Source organism: Vanacampus margaritifer, chromosome 2 (genome assembly GCF_051991255.1).
Source record: "Vanacampus margaritifer isolate UIUO_Vmar chromosome 2, RoL_Vmar_1.0, whole genome shotgun sequence".
Taxonomy (NCBI): Eukaryota; Metazoa; Chordata; class Actinopteri; order Syngnathiformes; family Syngnathidae; genus Vanacampus; species Vanacampus margaritifer.
This window is the reverse complement of record NC_135433.1, coordinates 33,232,127-33,247,884: the sequence shown is the minus strand read 5'-3', so window position 1 is coordinate 33,247,884 and position 15,758 is coordinate 33,232,127. Positions and strand designations below refer to the sequence as shown.

General features: G+C 40.9%; 1 protein-coding gene across 2 annotated transcripts in view; it reads left to right on the top strand.

The window, feature by feature from the left end:
* Positions 1 to 15,758, top strand: part of LOC144044458 (uncharacterized) — a 45,720-nt gene that overhangs the window by 18,773 nt on the left and 11,189 nt on the right. For both annotated transcript variants that reach the window (XM_077558883.1, XM_077558885.1), the window contains 21 exons: positions 1,280 to 1,651; positions 2,505 to 2,849; positions 5,397 to 5,732; positions 5,852 to 5,983; positions 6,421 to 6,573; positions 6,640 to 6,756; positions 6,834 to 7,007; positions 8,551 to 8,755; positions 9,712 to 9,866; positions 9,949 to 10,061; positions 10,696 to 10,777; positions 10,876 to 11,013; positions 11,230 to 11,392; positions 11,775 to 11,890; positions 11,983 to 12,129; positions 12,444 to 12,557; positions 12,638 to 12,754; positions 12,844 to 13,002; positions 14,374 to 14,535; positions 14,608 to 14,770; positions 14,908 to 15,101. In XM_077558883.1, the coding sequence (XP_077415009.1) occupies positions 1,280 to 1,651; positions 2,505 to 2,849; positions 5,397 to 5,732; positions 5,852 to 5,983; positions 6,421 to 6,573; positions 6,640 to 6,756; positions 6,834 to 7,007; positions 8,551 to 8,755; positions 9,712 to 9,866; positions 9,949 to 10,061; positions 10,696 to 10,777; positions 10,876 to 11,013; positions 11,230 to 11,392; positions 11,775 to 11,890; positions 11,983 to 12,129; positions 12,444 to 12,557; positions 12,638 to 12,754; positions 12,844 to 13,002; positions 14,374 to 14,535; positions 14,608 to 14,770; positions 14,908 to 15,101 (3,657 nt within the window). The remainder of the gene's footprint in view (positions 1 to 1,279; positions 1,652 to 2,504; positions 2,850 to 5,396; positions 5,733 to 5,851; positions 5,984 to 6,420; positions 6,574 to 6,639; positions 6,757 to 6,833; positions 7,008 to 8,550; positions 8,756 to 9,711; positions 9,867 to 9,948; positions 10,062 to 10,695; positions 10,778 to 10,875; positions 11,014 to 11,229; positions 11,393 to 11,774; positions 11,891 to 11,982; positions 12,130 to 12,443; positions 12,558 to 12,637; positions 12,755 to 12,843; positions 13,003 to 14,373; positions 14,536 to 14,607; positions 14,771 to 14,907; positions 15,102 to 15,758) is intronic.

The following is a 15,758-nucleotide window of genomic DNA, read 5'->3' as shown; positions in this document are numbered from 1 at the left end:
GACGTACATGAAACATCTTAGTATTATTACGGGCTAATGAAGTAAAGATGCACCTCGAGCAAAGTTATGGAAAAGCTTAAACTTTGTGAGATAAAAGATGTGCTAATGATTCCTATGTCATCTGTGAAACTCAGTTGAGGTAATATCATAGCTTGGGCTTGCATGGCTTCTTCTCGGAGGAGCTTCAGTGATGGCAGAAACAGCTAAATCAACTAAGAAGTCTCCTGAATTTTTTTTCGATGCAACCAAAGGGATTTGGAGAGTTCATCAAGATAATGACCCAAAATATGGCACCAAGTGGAAGGTTGATTCATTTTCCAGACTTAAACCCTATATAGTTTTACCTACAAAATAGGAGATTGATGGGAGTACAGTGTTCCCTCGTTTCCTGCTGGGGTTAGGTTCCAAAAAATACCCGCAATAAATGAAATCTGCAAAGTAGTTAGCTTTATGTTTGACATTTATTATAAATGTTTTAAGTCTCTAAAACTCCTCACCACACAGTTTATACACTTTTATCATTGAGGCATTTACATTTTCTCACATTTATCTCTTGTTTAAACCTTCTCAATTTTCAAACCTTCATAAATTTGATAAAATATGTATATTACTGTTAAAAATAAAAGCATACAAAATTGCACTAAAAAAATCCGCGAAACAGCGAGACCACGAAAAGTGAACCGCGAGGGAACACTGCAACTTCTTTATTCATCTTTTGATGTCAAATCCAAATGATTATTAGTCCACAGTTAAAAAAGAAAAAGAAAAAAGAAGACATGTTCTTACTGTTTAATTGCTTTTGGAAATGAATGTAAATACTCAATGCAAATGTTTTGTTTATGATTGAGTAGTGTTGGTGGCTTCAGTCAACCTCCGATTTCTCCCTTCATCAAGAAAAGATACAGCACAACTTATAGTTGCATTATCTGACAGTTATTTATATAGTATAGCGTTAAACTGTTTTTCACCAATTCAAATTTCCATATTTTTGGGCGTGACTAAAGTGCAGTGATGCACTTTGGCCCCTGGCATGAGCATTAGAGGCCCTCATTGTAGGCTGTGAGTGTGTGCGCACATCAAAGAAAAAGGTGGAAGATTGAGGGTTACAAAAAAATTACGCCACATGGGATATATTCCAGACTCTTTTTTTAGAAAGACATTTATTTTCACTTCACAGGGACTTTTATGGCCGTCTTCTCAATGCAAGATTTTGTTTTTATTGTGCTAATGATATTGTCATGTCCTGTTCCTAATTTTACTACTCTTGTTTTTGTTGTAGACACACCTACCCTCACAGACATCAATGGACATCTCCATGAGTCGTTCTGGTTCCTCTACAAATTTCAGCATTGATCTTCTGGCTCTGGATAAACAGAAAGGCAGCATTACATTGTCGCTTACCTTCCAGCCTAGTCTTAGTTTGAATGCATCAGTCCAGCACTCTATAGAGGCAATACAAGCGCTGGGGTTTCCTTCTAATGGAACAATGATCATCAGTGTCTCAGCTGCACACCTACCTATTGTAAAGTTTGGTCTGGAGATTGGAAACTGTCACTTCAGCGGCCTTTTGGATACGTCCAAATCTTCAGAAGCAGGGAACAATGGATTTTCTTACAGTGTAAATATGGCCAACTACTGCCCTGTCTTACAGGTAAGAAATAGTGTACATCATTTTTAGGCTTTTCATTTGGCTCACGCAAATAGAACAGTGACAAATCTTTTTTATGACACAGACCATTTCTACAACATTAAACTGCAATCATAGCAACAAACATATTGTTGACAATTTAGAAACAAATATGCAAATGACAATCAAAATGGAGAATTAATATCTTTGTAAAGACTAAATTTTTGAATTCTTATTCACCTGTTCAGGCGTACTTGAAAGTTGTAAATTGACTATAGAATTTACAGTAAATAACTGGCAGAAAAGTTGCCAGTTAATTATTATAAAATCTCAGTTAATTACTGTAAAAATCTATTACAGCATATTACTGTAAATTATGTTTAACTTTTTTTTTTTTTTTGCTGTATATAAATTACAAATTATAAGATACTTACTGTATTATGTATTTTTTCAGAATAAAAACAATTATTTTTGTAATTCACTTTTTAAAATATGACTTTCATTCATAGCTAAAACTTTGACTATAATGTCATATTGGTGCTTTATTTTTTGGGGAAAATGACTATTTTTTGTAATAATGTGACTTTTCATCTCCCATTTTTTTCATTTGTTCTAGTAAGGAAAAAACAACTTTCTTGAAAAATGTTACATCCCCGACCCCCCCACAGAAAACATCAACATTTTAATTCATACGTAAATAAAGGGTACGGGTACATACAGTAGTTTTAATTAGCATTTGGATTATGAGGGATTCTGTGGAAAAATATTGTAAGGGATCCCTTTCAGAACCCCTGGTCTACATGAAGTATGACAGGTATGCAAAGCAAATAAGCAAGCCACAAAAAAAATGTTTCTCATCATGTTTCCTCTTCCACAGGGAACAATCATTCCTGTGAACCTGGTTCTTCAGGGGTCTTTGTCAGGGCTCCAATGCAGGCGTATGATCAGCTCCTCTCTGAGGGCAGACAACCAGGAGCTCACTTTTGAGCTACGGGAGTCCTGCAACTCCCCACATCTCTCTGCAACCCTTACACACACTTTTTCAGGATTGAGGAGCCGAGGTGTTCCTCAGATGATCATCATTGAGGCCACTTCTCCAGGAGACACTGAGCAGACTGGGGCTCTCTTTGTAAAAGCTGGAGGCTGTCAGATAAGATTTGTTGAGGACCGAGACAGGTTGCGGCCATTCTGGGCTCTGCATTCGGATTGCCCAACCTTGCAGGTATGGTGTTAGGGAGAAGTAGCATAAACATTTACTTACTTTTAGATGATTCCAATGGAACCTGAGACATGACTAAAATGATTAAATTGTGGCCATGAAACACAAAATTGCAGCCATAAAATATGTATAATATGTGCATGAAATACTTATTCATCCATCCATCCATCCATCCATCTTCTACCGCATATCCAAGGTAAGGTCACGGGGGCAGCAGCTCCAAGAGGGAAGCCCAGACTTCCCTCTCCCCAGCCACTTCAACCAGCTCCACCGGCGCGATCCCAAGGCGTTCCCAGGCCAGCCGAGAAACATAGTCTCTCCAGCGTGTCCTAGGTCGTCCCCAGGGCCTCCCGCCGGTAGGACATGCCCGGAACACCTCTACAGGGAGGCGTCCAGAAGGCATCTGGACCAGATTCCGGAGCCATTTCAGCTGGCTCCTCTCAACGCAGAGGAGTAGCGGCTCGACACGGAGTCCCTCTCGGATGACCGAGCTTCTCACCCTATCTCTAAGAGAGAGACCGGACACCCTGCGAAGGAAACTCATTTCGGACACTTGTATCCAGGATCTTGTTCTTTCAGTCACGACCACAGCTCGTGACTATTGGTGAGGGCAGGACCGTAGATCGACCGGTAAATTGAGAGCTTCGCCTTTCGGCTCAGCTCCTTCTTCACCACAACAGACCGGTACAGAGTCTGCATCACTGCAGACGCAGCACCGGTCCGCGTGTCGATCTCCCGCTCCATCCTTCCCTCACTAGTGAACAAGACCCCAAGATACTAGAACTCCTCCACTTGGTTCAGGATCTCATCTCCGACCCGGAGAGGGCACGCCACCTTTTCCGACTAAGGACCATGGTCTCGGATTTGGAGGTGCTGATCTTCATCCCAACCGCTGCACGCTCGGCCACACTGAGAGTTGGAGATCACGGCTTGATGAAGCCAACAGCACCACATCATCTGCAAAAAGCCGAGATGCAATGCTGAGGCTACCAAATCTGACCCCCTCAACGCCTCGACTGCACCTAGAAATTCTGTCCATAAAAGTTATGAACAGAATCGGTGACAAAGGGCAGCCTTGGCGGAGTCCAACCCTCACTGGAAACAAATCCGGCTTACTGCCAGCAAAGTGGACCAAACTCTGGCACCTGTCGTACAGGGACCGAACAGCCCGTATCAGGGGGCTTGGGCCCTGTACTCCCGAAGCACCCCCCACAGGTCTGCCCGAGGGACATGGTCGAATGCCTTCTCCAAATCCACATAACACATGTAGACTGGTTGGGCGAACTCCCATGCATCCTCGAGGACCCTGCCGAGGATGTAGAGCTGTTCCACGGCCGGGACGAAAACCACACTGCTCCTCCTGAATCCGAAATTCGACTTCCCGTTGAACTCTCCTCTCCCTCACCCGTGAATATACTTTACCAGGGAGGCTGAGGAGTGTGATCCCGTTTCTCCCAATCACGCCCCTTCCGGTCTCACTGTCATTGCCCACTTGAGCGTTGAAGTCCCTCACCAGAACGAGGGAGTCCCCAGGGGGAGCGCTCTCCAGCACACCCTCCATGGACTCCAAAAAGGGTGGGTACTCTGAACTGCTGTTTAGTGCATAAGCACAACAGGACCCGTCCCCCCCACCCGAAGGCTGAGGGAGGCTTTCCTCTAGTCTACCGGGGTGAACCCCAACGTACAGGCACCAAGCCGGGAGTGGAAGAGAGTCCATTCCCTCTCAAGAAGATTGGTAGCAGAGCCCAAGCTGTGTGTGGAGGAGAGTACGACTATATCTAGTCAGAATTTCTCTGCCTCACACACTAGCTCGAGCTCCTTCCCCGCCAGAGAGGTAACATTCTATATCCCAAGAGCTAGCTTCTTTACCCGGGGATCGAACCGCCAAAGTTTGGCTGCCACCCAGCTCGCTACGCACCCGACCCCTTTGGTCCCTCCTACAGGTGTTGAGCCCATAGGAAGGGAGACCCACGTTGCCTTTTCAGGCCATGGGTGAAGGCCCGGCCACCAGATGCTCGCTTTCAAGCCCCGCCTCCAGGCCTGGCTCCAGAGGGGAGTCACCGGTGACCCGCGTCCGGGCAAGAGAAACCAAGATCCATTTTTCGTACTCATCATAAGCGGTCTTTTTGAGCCATGCTTTGTCTGCTCCCTTACCTAGGACCTGTTTGCCATGGGTGACCCTGCCAGGGGCGTAAAGCCCTAGACAACATAGCTCCTAGGATCATTGGGACATGCAAACCCCTCCACCACGATAAGGTGATGACTCACGGTGGGGAAATACTTATTTGTAGATTTAATGTCATTCTCATAAACGACTTGGAAATGTGGGTTAGCAATTGGAGCACACCTTTGCAAGTACCTGCAATGTCCTTAAAGTCAACTTCTCGTTATTTTTGAGCATTTTGTGGCAACAATTTAGTATTTTGTGTCCACAAATTGTCTATATTGTGGCCACAATTAAAAATGTCTGTCCTCAATGTCATGTGTGGGGTGTCGTGGATTCCACCTCTCCTAGTAAAAACATTTTCAGTGGCTTTTATTTCGTTACAGGTTCAGTTGAATGGATCAGCCTGGCGGGAGAGTGAGGGTAAATGGGCAGCTGTGGTGGACGCAAATTTGGACGGTAAAAGCAATTTCCTGCAGCTGGTTGCACAGGCATGGCCAGAGTTAAGTGTGCAGGGTGAGCTTAGGCACAAGCTTCCTCTTCTGGGAATTTTCCCTGAACACAGCAAAGTGATGGTAACAGGCAAACTCGGGAAACAACAATATGCCACAGAAGCCCTCCTTCTATTTGATGAATGTGCTGTGAGAGCCAGAGGATTTGTGATGTCGCATTCTGGCCTGCAGGGGTCACTTGTGTATCACAATAACTGCAGTTTAATTCAGGTAGTGTGTGCACAATATAATAATAATAATAATAATAATGCAATCAGATTTATATTTACACAGTTGCTTCCTGTTTGGTTTCATTTGTCACATGCTGACTTTATAATTGTGCTTTATAGGACTGGGGTACTCCAGACATGATGCAGGTTTCTGGGTCATTGACTGTCACCCAAACTCATATGGAATCTGAGGTCTCCATGGCGATTGACAATGCTGAGTTACATTCATTAGTCACTCTGAAAAAAAACAAGGTTTGAAAATCATAACTCGTGAATGCAATTTCTGTAGTCATTGCATGTGAAAGTCAAAGAGCTGACACTGAACTGAAATGCCGTGGGATTGAATTGAATTGTTGAAATGTGAGACTTGAAATTGCCTGGAACTGTTTGAATCAGTCAAGAAAGTTGGAAGGGGGAGGTAAAAATGTTAAATATTGCATAATGTGATAATTTTATTGCAAAAACGTGGCAAGATGGGGAATGTTATAATAACTGTCTATGTTTATTAAATGAGCTGAAGTTGGAATGGTTTGAATCATTCAAGAATTGTGGATGACAAAGGTATATTTGTAAAATATCTCTTAATTTGGGAATTTTATTGTAATTGTGTGAATGTTCTTCAGTATTCATCCAATAAGCACACACAAGTAGCAACCCTATCCTTAGTATAATGTCATGTTTCTTTTCAGGCACAATTTGAGGCTTTGCTTCATTTCAACCACTCAGTGCCCCTGTTAAAGAAGCTTGGTCTTACAACTAATGCTGAAATGTCACTGAGTTCTGGGAGTCGTGGCAATCAGTCGTCTTATTACAGGATACACTGCAGAGCACAGAACCAAAAGGTAAGATGGTTGCGGGATGTTTGGCTGTACTTTTTTAAGCTCAAAATTGCCCTGTTTGGATTACAGTTAAATCAAGAGACAATCATCGAGAAAGCATTTCACACGGTTATTGTGGAGAGTCATTTCAGACATACACTGAGCTACCTGAATACAATGGGAGTTCCTGGAAACAGTAGTGTCCAGGTAGATTGGGCCAGTCACTAACTCTGATAATTAAAGAGTCAATATTTTACATGTTAACTTGTGTGTTGATTGCGCAGGTGGAGATTGGGTCCTCTGAAGAGAAGGCCTTCGCCATAAAGTCCCGATTTGGACATCAGCAAGCAGGACTGAGGCTAAATATTAAATGTGTTCCAATGACCAAAGAGATAAGAGCAATCACGTGGCACAGTTTCCCGTGGCTACAGCAAAGAGGAATACCACACAATATCGAGGTACAGTAACAGTACTACACTATATGGAGTATAACAGTGGCATGATACTGGACTCATTAAGCTATTTTCAGCAGTAAAAAAATAATATTCTGTCCAGAATTAATTTGATAACTTCATTATTTTTCATGTACAATGAATACCTTTAAAAACTAATTGTGCCCCTTGCTATCGACCGAAGATGACCTCACCTGTGCTGAGGAAGTAGGTAACTGACAGGACGTGGCAGATTTAGGACTCAGACGCAGATATAGTGGTTTGAGGCCAAGGCAGATATTTATTAAACAAAAAAAACTCTTCGTGTAGAGGGAAAAAACAAAGGCTATTAAATGTTAAACTAAAGGCGCTCCAAAAGGGAGGATGTCTAAACTACAAACAAAACAATATCACTCCTCAACTAAAACTATACTGTGGCTATACAACATTACAAACCAAAGTTCACACAAGAGACAGGACAACAAGGCTGAGGACTTTGAGTGGCTCTGACGAAACCACTTTGGCACAAGACAGGGGAGACGCAGACCATTTAACACATGAGGGTAATGGGAAGCAGGTGGACACAATCAGGAATCAGGGTTGACACTGACACCACATGAGGAAGAGCAAGTGACCTGAAACGAAAGGAGTCAGAATTTTCAAAATAAAACAAGAAATGACAAGACAACCTCACCGCGGTGTGACAGTAATGATTCAATCATAGCTCACCTGTTTTCTGGGTTTGGTTACCAAACTCGGCCATGATTGGTCATTACATACTTCCTCAGCACAGATGAGGTCATCTTCAGTTGACAGCAAATTGAATTTTTTTTTTTTTTTTTAAAGATTGTAGATTGTAGGCTACATGAAAAATAATGAAGTGATCAAATTAATTCTGGACAAAATATTAACTTTTTAGCGTCAGCGTGTTGTTCTGCAACATTATTCACAGGACAGAGCTGTAATGGATCTAGATGCAGCGTAGTTAAAAGCAAGGAGAAAAGGCAGAGAATATCCTCAATTTCTTTAAGGTCCAATAATAGTCACTGTTTCCACTTAGTAGAGATTTATTTTTGCCTATAAATGTTGTAGTAATGTGTTGCCGGCTGCTCCATCTGTGTTATATTAGCAGTTGTTTGTTAGCACGTCAATGGTGTTCTGTATTATATTTTAAATGAAGCTAGTGGAATTTCTATTTTAGACCAATTTGTATTATTTAGTGTAGATAGATACACAATATTATAGAAGATAAATGGATGGATGTACAATTAAGCGTTTGTTTAATATACAAAGTTCTCTTATGTTTTATGTGTCAGTTTTATAGGAAACTTCAACTGGCCGTGATGTATATGTTGTCTGCCATTTCTTGACAGCGAGAGTTAGAACATGCCTCAAGGAATACTTTTACTAGTGTTTTTCAAATAAAATATAATATAGCCTTTATTTTGTATTCAAATAAACTGCTCAGTGCTCATAAAATTGACATTAAACATATGTTGCTGTCTTTTTTATAGTGCCAAACAAAGGGTATGCATCATTTCATTCTTGTTTCCATGTATTTATCTTGAAGGGCTTAAGTTCCATTCAAGGAATGCCGTCCCAGCTTCAATCCAGGACTCAAGTTACTCTAGATGGGCACAAGCTGCTGGACTCGGGTGTGAATGTGAGCTCAGTTGATGGACGTCTGGCTGTACTTCTCTCTTACGTTCCCTCGCCTTCAAATCAAACATGGAAACACTTCAGTCTCAACACTGCAGTGACTCTGCAATTTAAAGGTCAGATTGTTTTAACAGCTGAAATCAAAATTTATTACTCTAAAAGGGAGCTACTTTTATGTCACATTTGATTTAGCTGCTTTTTATTCACAAGTGTTTGGTCATATGTCTTTAGTATGTTGCTGTTATCATTAATATATTTCAAATCAAATGTTCTTAAAATATGGTTGCTTGGTACAGAATATGAAAGACCACCCAAAGAAAGGAACTCAAAAGACGTCCAAACAGAAATGTGGTACCATGTAGGAGTTTCATTAGCTCCGTGACCATGTTCGTAATTCAAAACATTCATCTCAAATCATCTTTCCACATTGAAATGACTAGAAATGCCGTTAATACGTTCCTGTGCAAAAAAAAGGAAGAAAATTAAACAATTTTCCACACTTTTTGCTTTAATTCAATGGCAATTGTGTTGCTTCTTCTGGTGAGCACAAATTTGCAACCTGGGCGTAGTACAATACAAACATTCAGATATAGAGAACAAGAAGATGGTCACAACTCCCCAGTCAGCTGCAGTAATAAATTGTTGTTCTTCATAGAGGATAAAGAATATGACTATTGTTTTATTGACACTGATGCCATTCCTTAGCCCCTCTATTGTGTTTTGGATTGTTTCTTAGCATTAAGCTAAATTGATTTATTAGCCAAAGCTGAAACTATGTGGTAGTTTTAAATACACAGTGAAATCTTTGTTTTGTGTTTTTGTTTGACTGTAAACTTCAACTCGGAATAGCGATAAACAGTTTTTTGAAGAATTGTTCACTAAATGCCAAGCTGTGGCTTGTTGTGAGTTGAGTTCACTGTCACCATACTGTGCGTGTATCTCAAAATTTAGCATGCAAGTCAATGCAAAAAAATCATCAGAAAACTCATAGGTTGGGTCACTCGTATCTCTCTCGATTATGTCACACTTGTTATCCCCCATTTTATGACATGACATGATATCCTCTCCACAGGTCCTGTAAGGAGCATTTCAGTGCATGCTCATAATCAGGATTGGAGGGTTTACTTGGTTGCAGATGTTTCAGGCTGGGGGCTACCGGGAGTGTCCAAAGAGGGCAGAGTTACTCTCACGCACACTAGAAATGGAGACGCCAGTCCTGCCTTGCAAGTAAACGTTACAAACAGAACAAAAATCATCAACAACAGAACTGTTTGTAGATTGTCACCCATTTCTGTGTTTGTTCGTTTAGGTTGAAGCATGGGGAAAAGTTTTTGGGTCGCAGCTGAAGTGCTCCATGGTAATGAACCCTGAACTCACGTCCTCACTTGCAATCATCATCCAAGGGCACCATCTGCCTAACAGGTAGGTATGGAAATAATACAATTCTGAGAATTGGCTTCCACCTTAGGTTGGTCTGCCATCTTCTCTCTCATGCAATAGATCAGCGTTTTAAGACAAGCCAAGGCACATATGTATTTTGTTTGCATGAAGAAAAAAAAATGGCATGCAATATTTTTTTCCGATATCCCTGGTATCCTGTTTATATACATGTACTAGTACGCTTTTTGTCTTCACTGGTAAGACAATTCAGCGCACTAGTAGAATGACTAAGGTGAACGAGTACACTGTGTCCTACTAGTAATGTTTTATTTCATTACTACCTTTCCACTACTGCATGACACAGTAGTAGGACAACCGACTAGCTACTAGCATACTAGTAGCACAACTACAGGTTATGAGTCTGGCAAAACTGTTCACTACTTGACATCTGCTCACTACTAGTACTATTATTGAAGTGTTAGATGTTAACAAGAATAACTTTATGTCAACTAGTGCATAATTTTGCCTCAATAGTAACATGTAGTTGTCCACATACTGTATCTGCCGTGAAGACAATTAGTGTACTAGTATAAGCTACTGTCGATATACTGTAAAGGCCACAAAGTGCAGTTTTTGGTCATCACTGCAGTAGATGGCGACATGTTGTTTTGTCCAGCAAGGATCTGCTGGTGAAGGTAGTCCAGAGTATTCCCAAAATGCAGATCTACTTGCCATCACAACTCAACTTCCACTCACAGGTCGGTTGTATGCTAGATATGCTGAGTAATGACCAACCAAAGCAGACTTGACATCTCTAAACAAATGATCCGGCTTTTTTTTCTTCCCTTCTGTCAAGTTGAACCAATCCCAGTCCAGTGTGAGAGGGTTGGTGGAAGTTTTGTCCGGCAAGAGGCGGCTGTGGAGTCTTGGGGAGTTGGCGGTGATTGACAGTGGATACAGACAATCTCTGGAGCTCAAACACTCGTACCCTCAGGTATTGTTGGGATGTTGTACACAGACGTTTGACCAGATGTGCCGGGGGTGTGGCTTCACCTGGTGGTTCTCAGTGGTAACGTTTTTTTGCTTATGAAGTGAGGCTGCTAAAGAAGGCGATACTGTACTTCCAATATGATATCACATTTACAAGAGTGCCTCAGTCTTTGACAAATTTAAGTTAATTCATGAATATAACGCTGTCTGTATTCTATAGTTGAAGCTGCTTCCAAGAACTGTTGCAGTGAAAACTGTGTATGAAGCCAGGAACTGGAGTTACTTAGTGGAACATGGAGCCTTGTGGGGAAAGCAGGAGTTCAGTATGTCGGGGCTTTACATGGCACCTCCATCACTGGAGAGCGGAAATCAGACCCTAAAAGGTAATTCATTATTATGCAAAAATTCCATGCAACCTCTAAGAAGCTTTTTTCATATGATGGGTATAAGATCCAGATGCACAGATGAATTGTGTTTCCAATGGGAAAATATGATTTGAGTTCCAAGTTTAGTCAGGAATCTTGTTTCTCAAGGCACCACTGTAAATAGTAGTAAATAGTCCATAGTTTTTAGATCAATTAAGTGACATTGGATAATTTTTCGCTTGCTAATGTGCTACGGCATACTGGTAGGGAACTTCAGAGTATTTCATCCAATTTTCTATGTTCTCTTTTTTTGTTTGCCTTTTATCACATTTAAAAAAGTATTGTTCTTCTACCTTTAAGTGTACTGTTTTTGCTGATACAGTCCTGTGATTGACCACAGTTCAGATCAAGTGCCGGCCCCGTCTGACCAATTTGGAGGTAGCACTAGAGCGCTCCATCCAAGGCCGTCTGGACAGTGTTTCCCTAGGCTGGATGAGACATGGTCGATTGGAGCAGGTTGGCGTACACAAACACAACAAACCTAATGACTGTCATCAATTTGAGTGAGGAATGATTTTGAGTTACTTTTCCATTTTGTCTGTTTCAAGGTCAGAGCTCTAAGCTTGTGGAGTCGATCCAAGGAGAGGAATGAGACCAAGTTGGAGCTGAATCAGCCATTCTCCTCACTACTTAGCCAGCTTTATCTTCACACGCTCTCACACAGCTCTGAGAAAGAGCAGCGCAGCTTCCAGCAGGTGGTGGTTCATGTTCATGTTTATGTCATACATTTATACGTGGATTAAAAAAAAATACTATATGAAACCACCATCTTCAATTGTGATATAAACATTAAGAAGGCAAAAGTACTGTTGACTTGTGATTCACATCCATTGCTATTCAATTTTAATAATCGGTCTGAAATTATTTATTGACTGCCTGTTACTATACATCACTACCATAGATGAAAAATTATGCATTTTGTTCTTGCAATTCTGAGTTGTTGGTACTTGTATGACATTGTCATAAGTGTTTGCACATAAATTGGTGTATCCTTATTTGCTCACCTCAGACACAGCTGTCCTGGGTCAGTGGATTGCCCGTCAATGTCTCCATCATCCTAAACAAACGATGGCAGCTCAACTCCAGCAGGGGGCAGGCATGTGCTCAGTTTTCAACCCAAACGGTAGGGAAGCGAAAATCATGTCAATCTCAACCATCCATTTGATTCTGAGCCTTGTACAGTGTATTTGTGTGTGTGAATAGATGGTAGCGTCTCCAATCAAAGGTTGTGTCTCAGTCAGCCAAGAAGGAAACCTATTCTCACAAAATGCTGAGCTCAGATGGGACAACAGGAGTGTAAAACAAAGCATGAAGTATCAGGTACTCACAACGTTCAAAACTTGTACTTGACTGAATGAAGATGTCATTTCTTCTTCTTGCATATCTAATTATGTTGTGTGTTTCTTTAGAAAGGTGCACGAGAAATGCACAGCCTCCACGTGAATATCGGCCTGGACAAAGTGTCTCCCGCACCCTGCCCCTCACATTCGGTCTTAACTAAGATCCAAACCAACCTCAAAGATCGCGTCGAGTACACGGTTTTGCTGGACCTCTGCCCCCCTCAACCTGTAAGTACACGACTCCTTGTCAGGTCACTAAACTGATGTTTATACAGTAAATGAAATGTGTCTCTCTGTGGTTGAGTTTCACGTTGGAACAATCATGTCAATCAAGCAGATAAAAATAATAAGAATCTACTGTTAGGAACTAAAATGATTAGTAATGTCGTTGTTTAATTAGATGTAATTCTCTCAATATATTATAATTTTTTTTTAACACACTTATTGGTACACCTTGATGTTATCATCCTATGAACTGTATCGTATCGTAAAATTAAATAATGGAAATTAAATATTAAGCTACACATATTTCAAAAATGGCATCTTTTTTTCTTGTTTATCCTTTATTTGTCTTTTTTTTAAGATGGGCAGTATAATTAGCATATATCTGTAGTTAATAATGAGTAAAGTTGTTTTGTTCATCTCTATTGTCTGGTTGTGTGGCATATTTCCAGTCGGTGTCACACAAATCTTTATTTATTGACTCGAGTTGAACGTTTGACTTGCACTGTATCTCCTCCAAGGTGGGGAGCCTTTTAGCACACTGAGCTGGCCGAATTGTCAAAAAAAAATCAGAACCCCACCAGCTGCCACTGTTTTGTAATACTGAAGAGTTACATTACAGTGGAACTGTTTTTTGTTTTTGTTTTTTTGTTTGTGTTTTGCGAGACAAAATTGGACTTATGAATGTGCTTCAGATATGCTACCACTTGAGTGAAGTGAAAATAAAAAAGAGAGCCACAGTCACTGACGCACTTTCAGCTGTTCATTGAACGGAACAAGAAGCCAAACACACAAAATACAAAATGAAAACACTTATAAGGAGCATGGAGCAGACATTAGTTCAGACAGGTCAAATGTACTACAGTGTATGTCTGACTTTTGTCTTAATGGTGTCTTTGCACAAATCGACTACTTCCTGAACTCAACACCACTCCTTCATTTCCTGTCTTCCATGATTGGACAAACTGATTAATCCAGGTGTGTCTTGCCATTGTTGTCGTGGTTACTGAGATCAGACACACCTGGAAACGAAGCAGTGGTACTGAGTTCAGGAAGTAGTCGATTTGAGCAAAGAGCCCATTACACTTTGAAAACCAGTTAATTTCTTCACATTTTCTTTGATTCTGTTTTCTATTTACATTTTACAATGAGTGCTATTTTCTTTATTTAAACACGTAACAAAAAAAAAACAACGTTTTTTTTTAGGGGGGTGCTAGAATGGATTATTGGCATCTCGAGCCACTTCACTGGAGAGAACTGATTAGAGATGAATAAAATGAGTTGTGAGCTAGGTCATGGAACAAATTAAGCTCTAATCTACAACATACAGACAAGACAATGTGCAACAGTTTCCACCCATATGTGTCTGTCTTTCAGACTCTTACCTGGTCAGGATCCCACAGGCTGAACTCCGGAGAGGAACTGTTTTACACGCAGTCTCGTATGTCGGTAACGGGACGCCCCAACCTGTGCAGCCTCACGTTCACACTGATCAACTCATCCACTGCTCAGCGCTCCAACCTGACTCTCTTTGCCGAGGTACAGACAAGGGTGGGTGGAAAAAAGAAAAGAAAAGGCAAGTTAGCATAAAAAACATGTATGTTTTATCAGTCCAGGATGGGGAACTGGAGTGTGGAGGTAGAAGGCAGTGCTTTGTCATGGCTCCAGGGGTCTGGTCTTCTTGTACGTGCTAGACTGGACCATAGAGAAGAAATGTGGTTGAATGGCACAATGGAGGGAAAATGTCTCCAGACAACTGCCGGTTATAAAAATGGTATATATAGAATCCGCCGCACAGCACTCGCCAAACAATGATGCTTAGTTTAACTTGTCCTTGATCCCTAATGAAGTGTCCAGTTACTACGATATTCACAATAACGTACGTGTGTGCGTCTATCTGTGCATGTGCAGGTACAGGTTTGAGAGAGAACGTTTCTGTGATGGCATGTTTGGGGACAAGTCACAATTTGATGTTGGATGTACAAAAAAGACATGGCAGCAACCAACCCGAAACTTTGGGAAGTCTGTCTGCTGACGCAGCCAATCAGAAGCTGACACTGAGAGCAACTGGATGTGTTACTGCAGAGAGTCTTACTGCAGTAGAGGTATCACTGCTTCAGACATGTTGCAGCGTTTCAGCAGCCATAACATTCTGCATATTGAAATTTATCCACTACTGTGCTCGCTTAAAGATAGATACAGTGGACCCCCGCTGTTCATGGGGACAAAAAAAATAATCTTTAAAACTATTTTTTTTAAATTGGAAAAAAAAAGTGCTGTCAAAGTTAAAGCGTTAACTGATTATTTATAATTAATCACAAAAAAATTATCACATTAATCAGGAATTAACGCATTAATTTTGAATTAATTTCAACCATAGATTATCCTTTAGCGTGACAGCGGATGGCTACGTTTAAGGTAGCACAGGTTGTGTTTGAGCAATAAACATGAATGCATACATTAAAGTAAAACATTTAATACATGTTTGCATATCACATTTAGAATATTTGTTCATGTCAAAATATTGGGGTCATTTTTTCCCCCAATTTAAATTATGCAAGTAATTAACTGATTAGAAAAAGAGGAGGATTAGCGTGTGCAGTGGATAAAAAAATGTTGAAGACGTCCTCATAACATTAAATGTCAAAAGAATTAACACATGAACGGTGCTCTTCAAATTTGGCGGGACAAAAATGTTGACAAAAAATACTTTTTTTATTAAGCGATTAATCGTGATTAATCAAAATTCCAAGATGTGATTA